Source organism: Etheostoma spectabile, chromosome 1 (genome assembly GCF_008692095.1).
Source record: "Etheostoma spectabile isolate EspeVRDwgs_2016 chromosome 1, UIUC_Espe_1.0, whole genome shotgun sequence".
Classification (NCBI taxonomy): domain Eukaryota; kingdom Metazoa; phylum Chordata; class Actinopteri; order Perciformes; family Percidae; genus Etheostoma; species Etheostoma spectabile.
This window is the reverse complement of record NC_045733.1, coordinates 18,563,070-18,582,691: the sequence shown is the minus strand read 5'-3', so window position 1 is coordinate 18,582,691 and position 19,622 is coordinate 18,563,070. Positions and strand designations below refer to the sequence as shown.

Genomic DNA, 19,622 nt, shown 5'->3' with positions numbered 1-19,622 from the left:
GCCGGCCTCTTTAAGATCGCAAGTTTGGGAAAACTTTGAGACCGTATGGCTGCAGCCTGGAGTTTCTTGTATCATGCCCTCTTGTCTCATGCCATCCCACCTGGTGCCGTCCCCCGAATCAAAAACTTCGGTCAGTTACAGTAGTACGGGCAAGAGAGAGTGGTGGGTAAGACGAGGACTGTGTCAGCATTGTTCAGCAGTTGTTAGGTGGAAATACATCTAACATGCTAATACATATCCAACGCCATCACCCAGCTGTGCCAATCACTGGAACGAGACAAAAAAAACAACAAAAAACTGTCCAACTTCTCCTCTCTACAGTGCTTAACCAGCCTTTAGATACAAATACAAATAAGGCTTTAGGTATTTGCTGCATGTCCTCAAACCTCTTTACAACATGTCATCCCGTCCACATATTTTGTGGTTATTATTCTATGTAAATTGCACTTTCATAACTAAGAGATGCTGCATTTTCAGTTTTATAGCTGATTGTCTTATTTTGAATACAAGTTCCAGATGGAGTCTGGAGATGATGTGGACTACTTATAGTTTACATCTTACTTTACACACTTCCTCTAAAGTAAGTGTGCCTAAAACTGCCTTCTACATTTTTGTTTTGCTTTTCCCTCCATTGTGTTGAACTTGTACCGAACCGTGATGTCTGAACCGAGGTACAAACCTGTGTACTGTCCCACCCCTAGTAGTCTAAAGAAAGATATATGCAGTTTTGAAAATGTACCACTGGGTGACACCATAGTTCCTTCCAGTATAAAGAAATTACCTACCTCTGGTGCAGACTGCATTATGTTAGGGTTGACCAGCTCTCCAAGGGTCTGCCTTCCACCTTGTCTTTTAGAGGACATTGGCGATTTTGACGTAGAGTCGGTGTTCATTGCCACGAGGGTCTCATCCAACCTAATGTGTTTTCAAAAAGAGAAGGTGTTTAGCATGACTACACAACAAAAATCTACCCTTGCAGCCTGGTTTCAAGTGTTGTCAGATTAGCTCACTTGTTGTAGTACTCATTAAGGTTGTTTCCCTCATCAACCACTTGTCTGCCAGCAAAGTCCAACGTGATCTTTCGGTCCTTGCGAGAGGCATGGCGAAGTTCCCTCAGCTCCTCTTCCTTTTTCCTCAGCTTTTCTCGCTCATTGGGTGACAACCACTGATTGGATTCAGTGGCAAAGTAATCCGACTCATCATCCAGAACCTGCGTTCTCCTGACACTGGAGTTTTAGGGGAGAGCATATAAAAAGGTAGTATTGTCACCAAGTTTCATGATTATCTTCTGCAGTACTCAAAAATGTCCAGTTAAAGTGTTGACATTGCACACCAAGCGTGTTTTATAATACCTATTCTTGTCATATTCCAGCAGTTTGTCTTTGTGCTGGACAGCCTTCTCCAAGCCAGCCTTCATCTGTGCCTCTTGGTGAGGGAGATACTCTCTTTCTCCACTGTCTGTCACCAAAACGTATTCATAGCATTGATCCACGTCATCATTTCATAGATTTTAGTATTTCAAAATTCTGACTAGTTTTGACTCTCACCTCCCATAAGCTTCTTTCTGAGTTTCTGGCTTTTGTTGGAGTCTCGTTGCAGGATCTCCTGCTCCTCTCTTGTGCAGACCTGAATTAGAGAAAACATGTGAGTAAAGAATTCTAAAATGAAAAATAAGGGTTGTCAGCACCACAAGTAGATTGATTTGAAAAAGAACTGAATTTAAGGACTCAAAACTCTTACGTACCAGACTTCCACAGAAGAGACAGGGTCCTGAGCCCTCTTGCTCACACGCGATACGACCACAGCTGATGCAGTTGTTGATAAGTCTGTGCTTTTGGGCAAGGCACTCACAGGCATGTCGCCCTGGGAGTAAGATAGACAGCTTGTCTTGTCCCTCTTTAGCATAGAGATTGACAAACTTACTTTTCTTCTTCGTTGAAGAAGTACTACTGTTTTCGTGGGCCTGAGAAAGTAGTAAATGAAGAGATGAAACCAGACGAGAGGAAAGAAATTAGCACTGCAACAAAAATGAAATGGATCATCTCCAAATTAACTTCATGTCACAGAACAAATGCTTAAGCCAATGTGTACTCACCCTCATCAGATCAATGGGTGTTTTGACAGCCTCTGGCTCAGGTTCTGTTTGGCTGACAGTCATCACCTCCTGTTTGTTACGGCCTTTGCGTTTAGACTTTTTCTGGGTATCTTTGGACATGTCTTGTGAATCTAGACAAGTAGAGCAAATTACCTTCAACAAAGAATGTGGATAGTGTATTCAAGAAAAACTTTGATATTTCAGTAATTACATTTTCATTCAGAAGACATTTAATCATTACTATATATATATATATATATATATATATATATATATATATATATATATATATATATACCTTGCACTGTAGCTTCGTATTAGGCTGGCTGGGAGGTATTTTATGTTCAATCTAAATTAAAATACATTCAATTGGCAGGCAGACATTTATTGGCCTACCTGGTGAAGAAAAAGATTCCTTGTGAAGGATAAGACTTGAGCTATCTGTGGTCTGTCTTTGAGTCTTCTTCCATTTGCTGAGGAACTCATTTATAAACTGCCCTTTTCTCCCATCTGTGCCCTGTAGGAGGTCTCCCACATACTCCTCAATCTCGTCAGCATTTCCGATGGATAGAATGTATCTAGACAGCCGGATGACATAATTACCATTTCATTTAATAACATTTATTGTCAAAGCAGATGTTGAAAACCTTAAAGACCAAAAGAAGAAATACCTACACATTGCTTTATACCTGTGTGGCCTCCAGCAATGTGTAGTGGTCTGCTAGTTTGTTCCTTCATTAATATTCCAGAATCAGTTTGCTAAGTGTACTTTACTGTTTATGATTTTTTTCACAACAATTTAGGGTACTTCAAGGCCTGATGTGAACTGTTCTTTCGCTCTCTCTCTTTTCGATAAAGAGGTTCCTAAAGATTTTTTACACATTTGCTTTTAATGTGAAGACAGGCGTACAAAAGAGCACCATTTATGAATATATTGCCCATAATTTTACTAATCTACTTAGGAAATAAATGTGTCTCCTTGCCACGAACCATCTATACAGGTTTGCTCAACACTTTGACCTTTACTTGAAAAACATGTTAATAATAATAATAATGTTTATAATGTCTACATAGAACAAACCAGCAGTGAGTGAGGCTATAATTGGTTGTCTTTATATTTATAACCTATAATAACTAACCAGCACCTGCAAATAATGCAAGGTGTTTTTGTGCCTCTGAGATATGACATGACGTTTAAAACATGCCGCATTGTTACCAGGCCATTTATTTCAAATGTTTTCCCTTATTCAACATTTTGTATGTTTCCCAGCCTTTTAAATCCTTACAAAGGTCACTTACAAAACTTAATATGATCGTTCACATGAATAAAGATCATACATAAACAATAAATTAATTAAATTAAAATTAAAATACATTTGAAAAAAACAAATGCTAGAATAAATAAATAATGGAAAATCAAATGGGAAAGTCAATAAATAAGTGATTAACTACAAAGGAGAAAACAAGCAAATAAAAACAGAAATATGAATTTATATCACATTTTATCAATACATTAATGTCTGCGTTTATTTTTAAATAATCAAATGGATACAACGTTACATCACCCAGGATTTGTCATCTCGAAAAATGGAATTTGGGAATTTGTTGGGAATGAAATTAAAGGTTACCGTGAGCTAACGTCATACATAGCTAGCATTAAACACCTACCAAACGGTCTGCCTAACGTTACCTGCTAATGAGTTAAGGCCAAACTTATATACAGTAGCTAGTTGCATACAGTCTATGGCCACACACACGCACACGCGCGCACACACACACACACACACACACACACACACACACACACACACACACACACACACACACACACACACTTTAATTTATCGATTAAATCACACTAGAAAACTTAGCTAAACGCAGTTACGTTGACGTAACATCACCATCAAGCTATCAGATGTTAGCTTGCTGAAGCACTGTCTATGGTCAGTGCTACAACTGTCAGATTTATGCTAACTAGCGTTAAAACTACTTACTGGACGATGTCTTCACATGCCTCCAACCCAAACTGGTGGTGTAGCTGGTCCACACACCACTTCAACAAAGCCTCTGACATTTTACCAACTACAAATACTTCACAGTGATAACCAAAGGTATTGGTTGTGGCGTGTCAAACCAAACCTGAATCATGAATGCGTTTCCAGTCGGCGACATAACACAGGCACACAAACAAAGTAACTGCGTGGCATCGGAGAATCCCATCCGGAAACAACCCGTGCTGTGGAGTAAGGTTCCTGCCTATTGGGTTAGTGAACGAACCATAGACTCTATGGAACGAACAGAACGAGCCGTAATGTCGTCGGGGATCAAAGATACATTGTCTGTATCCATTTAGACTCAACTGTTCATGAAACTATAAACCATTTTGATCAGTGTAGGTGCGTAATTGGGTGTAACTGTTCATTTTCGTCACTAGGTGGCAGTTGTGTAATGCAGTGAAATACAGGTGCCCTTAGCCACTACTTTACAGTAATGTTTAATTAAGTACCAAATTATTTCTTAAATAATAAGGTGGATGTTGAATTGGATAATGCTAGCTAGCATTTGCCAGTTTTAAAGTCTAGCCTAAAATAAAATGTATGTAGGCTGAATATATTAGCATCAATTACTAATGCAGCAGCAAGAACTGACTTTTTTAAATTGTATCTTCAGTACAGGGAAACAATGTGCAACATTTTTATATAAAAAAAAAAAAGTACATTGTGCAACTCTTTCTTGTAAATTTTTTCTTTTTCTTTTTACAATACAATACATACATAGTTGTACAGTCCTATTTCTTTAAGTAATATCTGGAATTTGCTTTTAACATTTGTGGAATAGGTCAAGTGATGTGCGCTCTAAATGCTTAAAAATTGATTTCTTGTCTCAAGGCTATATTTTCTCTAACTTGTTGGAACAACTTTCTTTTTAAGTGAAATTCAGTTTTTACAAAATGAGATGTAGGCTAGCTGTACTGGAGCACTTTTGGGTTTTGTTTACCCAGAGTAGTTTTTAATCAGTCTGTTTTATTGTCAAGTCAACTTTATTTACATACCACATTTCATACATAGTAAAATGCAACTCAATGTGCTTTACATATTGTCTGATTAAATTTAACATTGCAAAGGTCAATGTTATCATTTGCAGTCCAAACAGAAAAAGGTGGATGGAGAAACAGCATACTAGTGTACAATACATAGTTCTGTGAAGCAGGAGAACATTTTTATATGGTGTCCCCATTTTCAAATAGAAAAAATACATTTATATGTGAATGTGTCAAAGTACAACAATAAGCATCATACAAAATTATTTTGATCTTACAGTTTTCATTCATTAAAGGGGAACTATGCAGATTTTTTTTTTAGCTTTATACCTTGACGGAACAGCTTTTGAGTCATTGGAATGGTTGCACTACTTTTTTTCCGGGTTAAACGGTGGTCATCTTGTTCCCCCCTAGCGCTTCTGTGCAGAAAATCCACCCTCGCAACTTTTGGCTGGCGAGTCGCCGGACTCAGCATCAGGAAGTATCGCGTGATGTCAGGTGTCACGATGTGATAAATTGCTTCACGGTACTGCACACACATGCCCATTAAGGAACCGACTAACAAGGTAGCAATGGATTTTTTTCAGAGTTTTTCACACTATCATCAAGTCCGAGCTGGCAAAAAAGAAACGTAGGAAAGCACTGTCAGAGGAACAGAGAAAGAGGAAACTTCAGATTGAGAGCGAGGAGTCAGACACAAGTAAACATAGGAGCTGCCAAATATCTATTCCTAAGCTGTATGAGGAGCTCTGTAGATCTTTTCAATGGAATTCCATTGCTAGGCAACAGTCTGGCCCCTTGTTACCTTCCTGTCAGTTGTCACATACTGTACACTGCAACAGGAAATCAACTTGGGTCCATACTATAGAATGTTTATGTTTACATCTGTGAAAAGGTCTGAAAAGCCTGCCAAGAAATGGCCAAAACTGCATAGCGCCCCTTTAATAAAAATAAAAATAAAAAGCAACAATCAATAAGTAAGACCAAGGAAGAACATGGTTATGCGTAGGACAATAATTTGTATAGGAAAAGTAAATTACGACATCTTATAACTGCTTTGGATCTATGAGTACAACAAATGCATTTCAATACAAGATAACTGGTTTAATATGGAGTAGATCTGAGAATAGATGCATTGTAATGAACAATAATACACAGGTTACATAAAAAAAAAAACACAGCTGCATGCATTGTTAGCAAATAACAATACTTAAACAATGCTATTACAGCATATAGCTCGTACCAGTATTTTGTTTTAAATAATTTTAAAACCTTACAAGAGATCACATTTAGATGTTTTTCTTTAAAACAAAAAAGCTGTGTAATATAAAGTCAAAGGCTGGTCATTTTACACCACCATAATGTAGGTATGAATTCAACTTTTTATGCATTACATTTTACCTGAAGTCCTCAATTTAACTTTGAGTTAAGTATGGTTAAATATTTGGTGATGTACAAGTCCCATGCTAATATACTTAACTGTATCCAAATTACCTCCCCATGAGGTTACCTTTTTAGAATTCATACATGTAGTTCCTATGGTCTAAGAAAGTCCACAGATGTTAGCAAACATGAACAACTCTCTCCCAATTATAAAAATTAGAAACTCATATTTGTGATGTTATCAAGTATGAAGTCCAGAAGTGCTCCGTAGACAATGAATTGGGAAAGATGTTAAAGATGACACTAACAGCACCCAGGGGAACCTTCTGAATGTATGGGTTCATTTTCTGTCTCAGAACTGAGTACTACAATAGAATAAAGCTCATTTGGGTATAAAAAATAAAATGTTTTTTTTTTCTTTCAATCATTATCTAGGGAGCAGTTCTAGACTTCACACTCCATGATCACAAGTTTGAGACTTACTTCTCTGGTTTCTGGCTTTGAGAGGGAGTAGCTCATGTACGCAAACATTGGGTACATTGCATTGATTGAACTTTCCTAAGCCATTAATTCTTTATTTGGGTGGTGTTCCCCTTTAAGTGAAGAAGTCTTTTGAAATGGCCTCCACAAAGTTGGGTGCTGACATGAGGATCCCAATAGTGCAAAGGACAGTGAAGAGGGAGAAAGCCATGAGACAAAGCCTGTCGATAACAGACGCTGCAAATTTCCACTCGTTGCACACTAACTCGTCCTCGTCTTGGTCACGGAAGCGCTTGGCAATAAAGTGCACCTCGTCCAGGATCTTGGCCAGCTCTGGTTCCACCCTGCAAGCTGAGGAGCTGTGACCTGCGGGGAGGAGCACCTCATCCTCACCTGCTCGTCCAACCAGCCGTCCACAGAGGACCCCAGAGTCACAAGAGGTGGCAGCTGTGGAGTAGTGGATGCTCTCCAGGCCACGCATGCCAAGATACAGCACGTTGCCATTGGTGGATTGGGAGCCTGAAGTGCTTGCATTGAGCTCCACGCTGGTCAGACTGTTCCGTGGAGCCTTGTTGTGACAGGCTGAACGCACTCGCTCCTCACCCGGGCGTTTCATGCGCAGGAACCAGGCGCACCAGTTCAACAGGATCACACGGGTCTTTGAGATCAAATAGTAATGAATAAGAAATGAATGAAATAAGGGAGTTATGAACTTTCAATAAATGCAGAATACATCCACCAAAGAACGTACAGCCTGTTTTTTTTTAGCTTTCATCTATGTCTAATTTGTTTGGTTTACCACAATAATTTTAAATTCGGAGATGCCAAATCTGCTTAACATTTCAGAGAGATGCTCCACTCGTCACTTTTCCTTAACTAACCCTAACTTCCTAACCCTTTCAACAGTTTAAGTACAAAAAGTATAATCATTTCACTGCAGAGGGTATATTAAACTGCAGGTAACTACTCTGCTTTGTGTTGTAGCATTCTTTGACTCTAAACTTTGTCATTATGTTTTCATATCAGGAGACCTTATTGTGCAAGGAAGAAAAACATTTGTAGAAATACATTAGCCAGACTGAATCCTCCTGGGGAATTTCTGCATGTACGTTTTTATATTTTCACAACTGGCTAACTAACTTGAACATATCCAAACACCTGAAGACTGCTTAGTACATTCCTGCTTGTAGAGAATACCTGGTGGACACACTTACACAAGCAAATGCATTTCAATCTTAAGAGACCCCAGGAAGTGAAGCAAAATTTACTATAACCTAATAAAAAAATTAAACTACTATTTTTTTGTGACTGTTACCGCCACTCTCCCTTTTAACCCCAACTGGTCGTCAGACGCCGCCTACCAAGAGCCTGGGTCTGACCGAGGTTTCTTCCTAAAAGGAAGTTTTTCCTCGCCACTGTCGCACTGTTGCTTGCTCTGGAGGAAACGACTAGAACTGTTGGGTCCTTGTAAATTCTGGAGTGTGGTCTAGACCTACTCTATCTGTAAAGTGTCTCGAGATAACTCTTGTTATGAATTGATACTATAAATACAATTGAAATTGAAAATCAGCATAATAAAAGCAGTTGTCCACACTTTTGCTTAATGTGCTGCACAGTCAAGTGACTAAAGTGATGTTAATGGGATCAGTGAACCCGTCACGGACGATGTTTTAAAATGAAACAACACTCACCCACTTTGGCATCTTGCTTCCATCCGGGTCATGGTGGTGATATTGTAAGACGAGAACTGTGGCGATTACTGAGAGACCAACAATGACCATGGTAGTGGCAAAGTATTGAGCTGGGTGAAGAAATAGAGGAAACAGTAAGAATGGAAGCAGAATGTTGTGTCATGCAGGTAACATTTCAAGGAGACATCATAAGGATAAAATAAAATGTTTCAGCGTAAGGAAAAGGGCTCACAGCTCAAGAGCGCAAAATACCCTTCTTGCCTTAAGCACTCTGCTTACTTTGTGTCATAGAAATGCAAAGATACTTTTTAATTTTGGTTTCAAATACATATATCTCTATATAAAGAAACTGCTTAAACTCAGTTAGACTTTGATATGAGATGATGAAACATGACTACACACATTTTCACCCGCATCTTCCCACCCATAGCGACTTCTTTTCAACTTTAGCCTGGCTTACCTATTAAAGGCACTGAGTCTGATGTGGCGGGCATAATCTCTGCAACCAGCAGCATAAAGACAGTCAGGGAGAGCAGGACTGTAATTCCTGGGAAGGATACCAAATCTCAGTAAGAACTTCACAATAAAACTATTAAGGGAATGAAAAGTATTCAAATCACACAGACAGGACCCCATGGTTCTTTGATGTTGAAATCTGCTACAAATATGCACAAGTTGGGTGTTATATGGCAGTCAAAACACTTTCACCCTTAAAAATAACTTGGTAAAATATGCAAAAGATTAGGTGCGCTAGTCGTGTTAGTGTTTCCAGTTGCACTATATTCAGCTATTTTCCGTTGTTAAAATTGTGTTCTTATTGTCCTCAGATACATTCAATACATTTGTAATGCCTTGTATTATTATGCTAATTCAGCTTTGTTTCAAATGTATGCTACTCTTCCACAATGGGGTACTGTAATGTAGCCCAAAATTAGAATTGCAGAGCTGTTAAAGCTTATAATGTGTCACAATCACAGACTACATTACCTGAGAGGTCCAAGCAAAGAAAGACAAACAGGTTTCTTCAAAATACCGAAGCAGAGTTCTCACTAATGGGCTGACAACGCTAAGCCACCGTCTCTTTGGCTGTCTTACTAGACACTAGAACTTCTAAGCAGGATTTAAGAGTCATATAATTAACTGCAGGCATGCTGATATTTGTTTGATAACTCTGAAAAACATGTAAGAGCTGCCTTTATGTTTTCTTATATGTTCTTATATCCGTTGACCTAGGATGGGTATGTGAATCCTTTTAAATGAGTGGTTTATCATATCTAATAAATAAAACTCTGCAAATACAGACTTTACTCTATGCAAAGCTAGATACCACACAGGGAATGTGTTTTTGCTTTCTGATTTGAATGAACTGACAACTTAAACAATTAATAGAATTCTATGAAAAATAAAACACGGACACAACAAGGAATCTTCTAATATAAACAAACCTTTACAACACAAAAATTTGCATGAGGTGGCCGGGTTAGCTCAGTTGGTAGAGCAGGCGCACATATATAGAGGTTAACTCCTTGATGCAGCAGCCGTGGGTTTGACTCCAACATGCGGTCCCAGTCTCTGTCACAATAATCATATACAATATGTGATGCTTTAGGCCTACTGGCATACATCCATTTAAACTGTAGGTAATGGCATATAAAGAGACTTTTTTCCATGTCCACTAAAGTTTCTCAGCGTGCACTCTGGTAATATTTGTGTGGTCCAATGGTTGTCATTCCCAAGGCTACTTTTACTTTTATATTTTAAGTAAATTTCCAAGCCTCTACTTTGTTACTTTTACTTGAGTAAAGAAGTTAAATCAGTACTTCTACTTTTACCAGAGTATTTTTTAACACAAGTAGCTGTACTTCTACGTAAGTATGGGAAGTGAGTACTTTTGCCATCTCTGAGACTATGAGAGTAAAGATTCACACACTATAATATTCCAATATACTCTAAGTGAATCATTTGTGCATTTTGCAAACATAATTCTTACGACAGTCCAGTTTTATTGAAATTGAATCTGGGAATAAATGCTGCCAAGAATACACATTTCTCAATTTGGGTTCATACATTCTCAAATAATAATGTCAACGCATAGCTGGGTTGATATAGGGACTTTATATACAGTAGATCTGTTATACAGAGTACACAGACTATAACTCCTGACGTATGCCTGATGTGTGCTGTGAACTACAGTATAAAAAAAACCTTTCAAACACATTTAAGGAGCATAAAAATCCACATGACAGCTTATTTTACTTGGCATGAGCAATTCTTTTTTCTGTCTGTGAGTTAAAAACACTTCTGGGTCTAAAGCACTGGTAATGACAGAATCCAGCTGTAGGGCAAGACCCTTATGATTGGAAAAAGGCGCAAACTGCATAAATCAGCACCCCCACTCCCACATAATGTACACGTGCACACACACACACACACGCACACGCACACAACAAGAACACACACACACACACACACACACACACACACACACACACACACACACACACACACACACACACACACACACACACACACACACACACACACACACACACACAAACACACACACTGCCTCACAAGCCTGTGTAATTTATATATGAAATTGGCTCATATAGTCAAGTCAACTGTAACAATTGAGATAAGATGAAACCGGTTTCTTGGCACACTGACGGTAAAGTCAGTCACTCAGTGCTGATTATCAGATTACTTCAGGCCACAGAGGAAGTGGATTAATAAAAAAAACAGTTTTTCACAGAATGGCAGATTACCCGGTAGACAAATGGGCAAGGACATAAATGTATTGTAGATGGTGAAAAAATGGGAGAATAATACAAAGGTTGGCTCCGTGTCAAAACCACTTGGGCTAGAGAAGATTTTAATTTGATTACGATCTCATTTGTTTTCAGCTTTGTTCTTTGAACTGCAATAAACAGCAGTCAAGTCCACATTGCAAAAAGCCATGCAGTTCGTAAATATTTGGTCAAATCATGAAATATAGCAGTATTCAGGGTTATAAGAGTTGTATTATCGTTACAGTGAGAGGTGCTGAAAAAGCACTCAAATCTTGTTATAAGGCTGGAAAAAATGTATCAAGGCATGTTTCTGATTCATATGGACTACACATTTGAAACATTGCTCCCTAGCAGCAGCCACATAGGTAGGCCAACAGAAAGAAATGTATCTCTGCATTGCATACTGGCGGGGATGTTTCCCCCACAAATATTCAAATATGCATGAATATTATAATATATCACATTTTATAAATTCTGCCCTGTTGTGTGTGTTGTGTGTGTATTCCCAACCCAGTGAGATCTTCTCCCCAGAGTCAGCAGGCAGAAGGAAGACGAGCAGGGCCAGAGTGGAGATCAGCACACACGGAATGAGCAGGTTAAGGCCGTAGTAGAGGGTCCGTCTCCGCATCACCAAGGTGAAGGTGACGTCAGGGTACGGCTCCTCGCAGCAGGCATAGAAGCGCTCATTCTTCCGTCCTGGAACATCTGTTAGGCAACACAAACAACACGGTCTACTTTGGCTGGCAGAAATTGAGTGGAATGTTATTGGGAAATCATCATTTTGAATTTTAAATATCAATCCTCTGCACTTCACAAGCCCCTGGCCCACTCCTACCAACAAGATCCCACTCTCCATTGGCGATGTAGCCGGTGATATCCGGCTCCAACATCTTCAAGTCCAGAGACCAGCCCCCGTATGTCCAGGAGCCGAACTTCAGGTCACATCTCTGGACATCGAAGGGGAACCAGCGCACGTCGATGTAGCAGGTGCTCTTAAAGATCCCTGTTGTGGTGATAAACATGGAAAGACTTGCTTGGATGTATACTCTATGTTTCACCTGTGGAAGGTTGCTGAAGAGAGTGACAGAAATGGATGGGGTGACATTTCAAACTCTGAAGAACTCTGGATGAAGAAAACAGAGGAAGGTTTAACAAATGACAGCGCCCAACAGCTATAGGCAGCAAGAGAGCTACGGACACCAAGTGCCATCCATCCTAAGGAGAGTAAAAAAATCCAATATGACAATGAGATGAAAGAGGCCGGTAATCCTTCAGGAGAGGCAGGCACCAAACAAATTTACATTCATACTTAAGAAAGATATGAGATTTCAGCAGTAAACAAGGTCTCTCGCCTCTCTCTCTCAGTGCCAAGAAGATGATAAACCTCAGCAGGGACTGAATAAAGATTGGGGAGCAGGAAATACAAAGAACTCAGTGACAAAGACGAGTTAGAAATAAATAATTTGGAATGTAAATTGCCTGAAATTACTCAAAACACATTGATATAAGCACACAACGTCGTAAGCTTAAAGTCAATGAATTTACAGTACACTGTATAGAATACAAACCAATATACAAATATAGTAGCCTACCAGCCAGTACAGTGCCTATTGAAAACATGCCTGTACAGTATGGGCTGATTGCTTGGCATCCTGTATTGTACTATACTTTACCTAACCCAACATTATGAATTAACATTAATTAATCAGTACAAGGTAATAATCTCAGACAGATAGTGCTGTTTGTTGAGTGTGTGTCAGGCGCTGCATGTGTTGTGTGTGCGGTACTGAAACGGAGCGGCGATCTGAAGAGTTAAGTTTTAAGGAAAAAGGTTTCTTTACTTTTTTCTTTTCTGTTTTTGTTTTTCTTCAAAAAATAACCTCTGCTAATTATTTATGCAAGTGCTCTTATTAAAAGGAAACATTTTCACTTTTTAACTTGCACCCTTTCATGTGGTCGGCGCCCCTTCGTGTGACAGACAGACGGGCAGACAGACAGAGACTTCTGGATAGTGAGATTCTTGAGCCAAAGAAACTACATGCGATTGACATCATCCTCTGGACATGCGCTGGTCAGTTCACATGTGCCACACTAATGAAACCCAAGTCGTTAAACATCCGTTTCTCCCATGCACAGGGACCTTGCCTTAGTAATTCTGGGGCCTCACTTTCAGAAATACCAATCTGCAAGCCAGGGACTCTCACCAATTTTTCTCTGAAATGATAAGCTTATAGTTTTGTGTTTATTTACCTTCATATCTGCAATCGGGTAATCATTTAATGCAGTTGTTTTGAGCTCAAGTGCAGAGTGACTGTTTTGGGCCAAAATAGCATTCAGTGAGTAATCATTTGGAATGAAGTTGAGATGCAATTTACTTGTAAGAGAGGCAATCAATCCACAAGAAATTCAATGATTTGGCTATTTACGGTTTTATCGATTAAGATGCTGAGGCAAGGCAGTCCAGCGCTTTTGTGTGGTCAGAGAAAAAAAGGGTGAAGAAGAGCCTGCGAGGGAGAGCAGTAATCACCAGCTCAGCTGTGTCAGGACGGCCTTCTATTTCAATGTATTCCCGTGTGTGTGTGTGTGTGTGTGTGGTGTGTGGTGTGTGTTTGTGTGTGTGTTGGTGGTTCTTTAAAGACCACATGATCAGCTTAGCTTAGCATAAAGACTGGGCATGGGGGGGGAACCAGCAGGCTAGCTGTTTAATCCATTTCACTTTTAATGCTTAGCTAAACCAAGCCAAGCTAAGACATGAGAGTGGCATTAATCTGTTTGTCCAACTCGCGGCTAGAAAGCGAACACATAGTCCGCATTTTTTACACATTTTTTTTTGAAAACATGACCATTAATGAATACACTGTCAGCTATTGGTTATGGTTTGATATTTGCATATCATATGCGATAAAATAATGATACCTTATTGTCCCCTGAAATCTGATCTCTTATCTGATGATTTATGTCACGTTAAGCAAAGATTTTGATACGGAGAAAACTTCACTGGGGGGCTAGCACTGAGGCTCAAACATGTTTGATGGGCTACAGATATGGCCGACCACCGCTGTACAGAAAGGACAAATGAATCTGCGCAATCTATCCTACTCCAAACTAAAACAAAAAAGGTACCACAACTGACAGTACAATGAGACCATATCTGGAGCACACAGTTATAGGTAACACCCTTAAAGCTGCAGTGGAAGAAAGCGAACCGACGCCAGAATGACCTCTCCCTCTCCCCTCCATGTCGCAATGCATGCACAGAGCAGCCAATAGGAACGCTCTCACTCTCTCTGAAAGGATTTTACTGGCCAAAGTCTCCCTTCACAAACCAGACTTTCTGTGAATACAGAGCCAAGACGAGGTGCAGGAGTCTACTTGTCTTTCAGACCACTTGAATTACAATATCCTGAAAGATTATCATGGAATTATTTGTCCAATGACGCCAAAAATACAGGGCCTACCAGAACTTTATTAATGTGCAGCAACTAACGTTGCAGTGTGGATGTCTCTAATAGACAGGTTCCAGGCGTTGCTTACATCTTCCTTTACCACACTATGACTTTAGCTGGATTTTGACATAATGTCTAGCCATTAACACCATACTCTGGTTATGGTGGAAATAGTTGTCTTATGTTTTATTAAGTTTTATTATGATTACAATTTATTTAGGACTTCCTTTTGTATTTCTTACCACTTTTTTAAAAAGCTGTAAGTATAACTGTGTGCTCTGGAACTCATTAAATTATATACTGTATATATTTGTTACAAATCTTCCTATGTGCATTTTCTTTCCGACTCTGGAGTTAGAATTTAACGTTTAGTTATGGGATTTGTTTAAAAAGTAGCAAGTTTTTCCATTTGATATAATGTAAGTTTGGCTGTGAATATCAGGTGTTTCCTGAGACAAGTAGCATCTGTGACTATTTTGAAATGTGTTTATGTGTATTTTCAAATAAAAAAAAATAGAGGAGGGAGTGAGCAATGATAAAACATCTAATATTTTCATTGAGTAAACATGTGTTTTTGTCTGACTCTGACATCTGGTTGACTGAGATGATATAACTCTTACCTGGAGGTAAGTAGGTACAGGTGCCCGAGGAGTCAACCAAAATGTTGGTGTGGAAAGTAGCATCAAATCTTTCATCAGCACTGTGGACAACATGGAGCTACATCAGTGTTTACTGCAGTTATCTGTAAGTAAAGTACAGCTTCAGAGGAAAACATTTAAACAAATTCATACACTGATATAACCTTTGCAAAGACGCTATTTATCATAAGGATGCAACATAGATTTGGAGGAGCCACAAACAGCGAGTGGAAAAGATCTGCTGAAAAACTACAAATATTTTTCTAACTCAACACTGCAGCAGGTACACAGCCCACCAAGAGTCACAACTGATGCAACATTTCCCTGGGGATGGTTATTCAGTGGGTTACCCTCATTTTCCCCTGCTACCCACAATTCACTCCCTCTAAATGAACTCCCCAGAGGTTGAGGCATGGTTGAGCTGAAGTTGAAAGCCCAAAAAGAATCTTGCAGCAGCGTCTAATTCAAAGAGTCTCATATCAAAGCTTTACTCGGAGGGCCAATGACAAATGAAGTACAATGCTTTATGCCTTCATTAGTCAATGGGAGTGCCTCTAATGTGATTAGTTCAGATCTTTCTTTTAAATATTGATAATGGTGTATGATAATTGGTCATCTGTATAGCCTCTTCCATTAGGGACATTTAACAAATTGCTTTTCCCAACATATTTCTCATATGTGTTTATTCATTTGTCTAAATAATGTATTGCTCTGAAGCTTTTGTCTAGACTGTGCTGAACTACTACTACTTAAACTGCAGAGCTCCACTAACCGTGAAGTGTATCGGTGCCTTCTGAAAACCCGGTTCCCTGTCATCAGCACAAGCTGTATTAAAGTGACATTGTTTTGTTTATGGTGCCATTTCTGATTAACCTTTAAAAGGAAAGAAGTACACTACCAGTCAAAAGTTTGGGGTCACTTAGAAATTTCCATTGCACTCCATTGTAGACAGAATACCAGCTGAGATCAGTTGCATTGTTCTTTTAACCAGGGCAGCAATTTTCAGATTACATTATGTGCTGACATAATTGCAAAAGGGTTCGCTAATGTTTTTCTAGTTAGTTTTTTAAAATGATATCAGATTAGTAAACAGAATGTGCCTTTGGAACATTGGGTGAATGGTTGCTGATGATGGGCAATGTAGATATTCCATTAAAGATCAGCTGTCTATTCTGTCTATAATGGAGTGGAATAGAAATTTGTATGCAACCCCAAACTTTTGTATATTCACTAAATATTGATCTTCCAAGCTTGGATCAGACATAAATGCTCAGTTTTGAAAATGAGAGAAATCCAAGTTTCTTCTTCCTAAAGGAACTAGATTAAAGTTTGTTTTGTGCAACAGTGGGGTTTATTATCTTTCCTTTTTTGCCTGTGCGTCTCTCTCTCAGCGGGTTATTCTGAATAAGTTCTGAGAAAACACGAGGTCTGCTACTGTGCAGACCGACCTGTAACATTAAAGCCTGAATATTTCAGCATATTCTGACATGTAGTCACCTGAGTATATTTATTTTATTCTGGCGGCTTTTATGTTCCGTGTTTGAAAAATTCCAATCTGGTTTTAGATCATGTCACAGTACTGAGTCTGCACTGTTGAGGGTACATAATTATATTGCCTTGTCTGTAGATGCTGGGAACAATTATGGTCAAATTGATAATCACGATTAGTTTCATCAATATTAAGATCAAGATTAGTTAACACGATTATTTGTTGATTTTAACCATAACAAATGTTGTTGTCACATAAAGCAGCTTTGAATAGCCTATAGGCTATTTATCCATATTACATCTATATTGTGCTAGAGATCTTCTACTAGTCCAGGACTAAAAATCATCACTCTGTATTTTTTGGTTGAATGGCGATACACGATATATGCCTCTATACTTTTTTACAAAGTGGGCTAAATGTTCAGTTTAAGGTCAAAGCCACTTTTCACAAGCTTTTATTAAAACAGATTGGGATTAAAATTAAATGCAAAAACACGGTTTCCTTCCCAGATTGAAAATACACAGCTGCAATTTATGTTTACATGAAAATTATCTGAAATATATAGGATATATTAAAAAAATGTTTCTCTGAGAAAGCTTCTTCACATTTTTTCAACAACAGTAACAGACTGATCAAAAGAGATGGGGGGGGGGGGGGGGGGGGGGGGGGTGCGTATGCTACTCACAGAATGACGGCTGACTCACTATGAACGGTTCCAGCACGGGTTGAATGGCGGGTCAGCAGAGTTACACACGTCTTGTGTATGAAATGTCTGTATCGTCACTGTATCATAGGAGCTTTTTTGTTATGATTGGTGACCTCTCCTCATCAGTTGCGCCTCTTTTGTGGGGTACCCCAGGGATCCATTCTTGGCCCCATTCTGTTTTCTTTATATATGCTGACCTTAGGGGCATTTATAGGAAAGCACAACTTGTCATTTCATTGCTACGAATATGATTTGCAAATCTATTTGCCTGTGAAAGCAAATGACAGTGTTGCACTGAATGTCCTGCTTAGTAGTTGTGGCTTTCAGAAACTTTTCTTAATTTGAATGAAGACAAAACAGAGTGTGTTGTTATTTTCAGTACTTCAGGCATTAAAAATGGTCCAGCTTTGAGTTTGGGAGCTCTGGGATCTTACACTAGGTCAGTTGTCAAAAATTTGGGGGTTACTTTTGATTGCTGCATGATATTTGACAAGCAGCTCAGTAATGTAGTTAGAATGATCTTTTTCCAGCTTTGTCTCCTGGCTAAAGTTAAGCCTTTTCTGCTCCCTATGTTGGTCTGAATCAGAAGTCCGTCTCACGTCTTCAACTTGTGCAAAATGCTGCTGCTCGCATTTTAACAAATACACCTAGATGTGCACGAATCACTCCTGTTCTCTTCACTCTACATTGGCTCCCTGTGCATTTTACAATACATTTTAAGATTTTATTGTTTGTTTTCAAGACCTTAAAACGGTCTGGCCCCAGAGTATTTGTCTGAAATTTTAACTTTGTGGTAGCACAACCTGGTTATTGCGTTCATCAAATTAGCGAGTTATGGAAGTACCAAAGTCCAGGTATAAACGATGGGGTGATCAGGCTTTTGGAGTTGCTGCCCCGAGACTCTGTAACAAGTTACACCCTGATATTTGCACTATTACAGATGTAGCTCAAACTCAAAACATATTTGTTTAGTCTGGCTTTTAATACGAAGCAGTGGTGTGACAATTCCATTCTTCGGTTTCTTTGTAACCTTTTCTGATTTTTCTTTTTTCCATGTTTACTCTTTCTATTTCACGATATGTGTTTTCACTTCGGATATCTGTTGGTTGCTGTAAAGTGCTATATAAATACATTTTGATTAGTTGATTGATTGATTTATTGACTGATTGATTGATTGACTGATTGATGTTCTGGTGGGCTCAAGGCAATTTTAAGCTCTGATGTAAAATTAATTGTGAATTCTATTCTATTTTATTTGGGATTTATTTGAAAAGAAATCAAGCAAATATGTGCTCTCCTCTTTAAATCAGTACACAGTGTCTAAATACTGTTTTGTAAAATTTGTAGTTGAGATGTAAAAAAGGGGTTCAAACTCAATTTAAAGTAATAATTATATTTGTATGAGTTTTATTTTATTTTTAATTATTTATTATATAACTATTGCAACATGTGTGTTAGTTGGGCCATTAATATAAAAGCACATACTTTAAAATTAAAGTTGGACCATAAAATTGATGCAATGGGTCTGATGCAAGAACATTTTTATTTTGTCATCCTAAGTCTTTGTACCCTGAAGTTTAATCACACAAGTATTCCAAGTCAGATTCAGTCAAAAAAACTCTTAACAGCACAAACTTGTCATTAATTGCTCATGTGAACTTCATGATTGCCACCTGCTCATGAAGAGGTGCACATTCGTAAGACTTGATCATTACTAGTACTAGTAGAATCGGGGGACCCAAAATAAACATGAAGTTAGAGGCCTAAACCACTTCAAGCAAAGTGGACCTTAAATTTTGTATGCTGAAGGGGAAAGTTTCATGTAATAATAACATTTTTCACATTTAAAATACTAATTAATCCAC

The 19,622-nt window shown here is 38.7% G+C and overlaps 2 protein-coding genes across 2 annotated transcripts in view; both read right to left on the bottom strand.

Annotated features, from left to right (window-relative positions):
* trip4 (thyroid hormone receptor interactor 4) overlaps positions 1 to 4,358 on the bottom strand; it is an 83,317-nt gene extending 78,959 nt beyond the window's left edge. The window contains exons 1-8 of the mRNA XM_032516095.1: positions 4,090 to 4,358; positions 2,492 to 2,673; positions 2,096 to 2,226; positions 1,745 to 1,963; positions 1,548 to 1,626; positions 1,353 to 1,458; positions 1,011 to 1,226; positions 786 to 915 (exon numbers count right to left, since the gene is read on the bottom strand). Of these exons, the coding sequence (XP_032371986.1) occupies positions 786 to 915; positions 1,011 to 1,226; positions 1,353 to 1,458; positions 1,548 to 1,626; positions 1,745 to 1,963; positions 2,096 to 2,226; positions 2,492 to 2,673; positions 4,090 to 4,169 (1,143 nt within the window). The 5' untranslated portion in view covers positions 4,170 to 4,358. The remainder of the gene's footprint in view (positions 1 to 785; positions 916 to 1,010; positions 1,227 to 1,352; positions 1,459 to 1,547; positions 1,627 to 1,744; positions 1,964 to 2,095; positions 2,227 to 2,491; positions 2,674 to 4,089) is intronic.
* Positions 4,359 to 5,268: 910 nt separating this feature from the next.
* The window catches only part of chrna7a (cholinergic receptor, nicotinic, alpha 7a (neuronal)), a 35,974-nt gene continuing 21,620 nt past the window's right edge, over positions 5,269 to 19,622 (bottom strand). Inside the window, exons 5-10 of the mRNA XM_032521076.1 lie at positions 15,545 to 15,624; positions 12,314 to 12,481; positions 11,989 to 12,183; positions 9,150 to 9,236; positions 8,690 to 8,799; positions 5,269 to 7,656 (exon numbers count right to left, since the gene is read on the bottom strand). Of these exons, the coding sequence (XP_032376967.1) occupies positions 7,114 to 7,656; positions 8,690 to 8,799; positions 9,150 to 9,236; positions 11,989 to 12,183; positions 12,314 to 12,481; positions 15,545 to 15,624 (1,183 nt within the window). The 3' untranslated portion in view covers positions 5,269 to 7,113. The remainder of the gene's footprint in view (positions 7,657 to 8,689; positions 8,800 to 9,149; positions 9,237 to 11,988; positions 12,184 to 12,313; positions 12,482 to 15,544; positions 15,625 to 19,622) is intronic.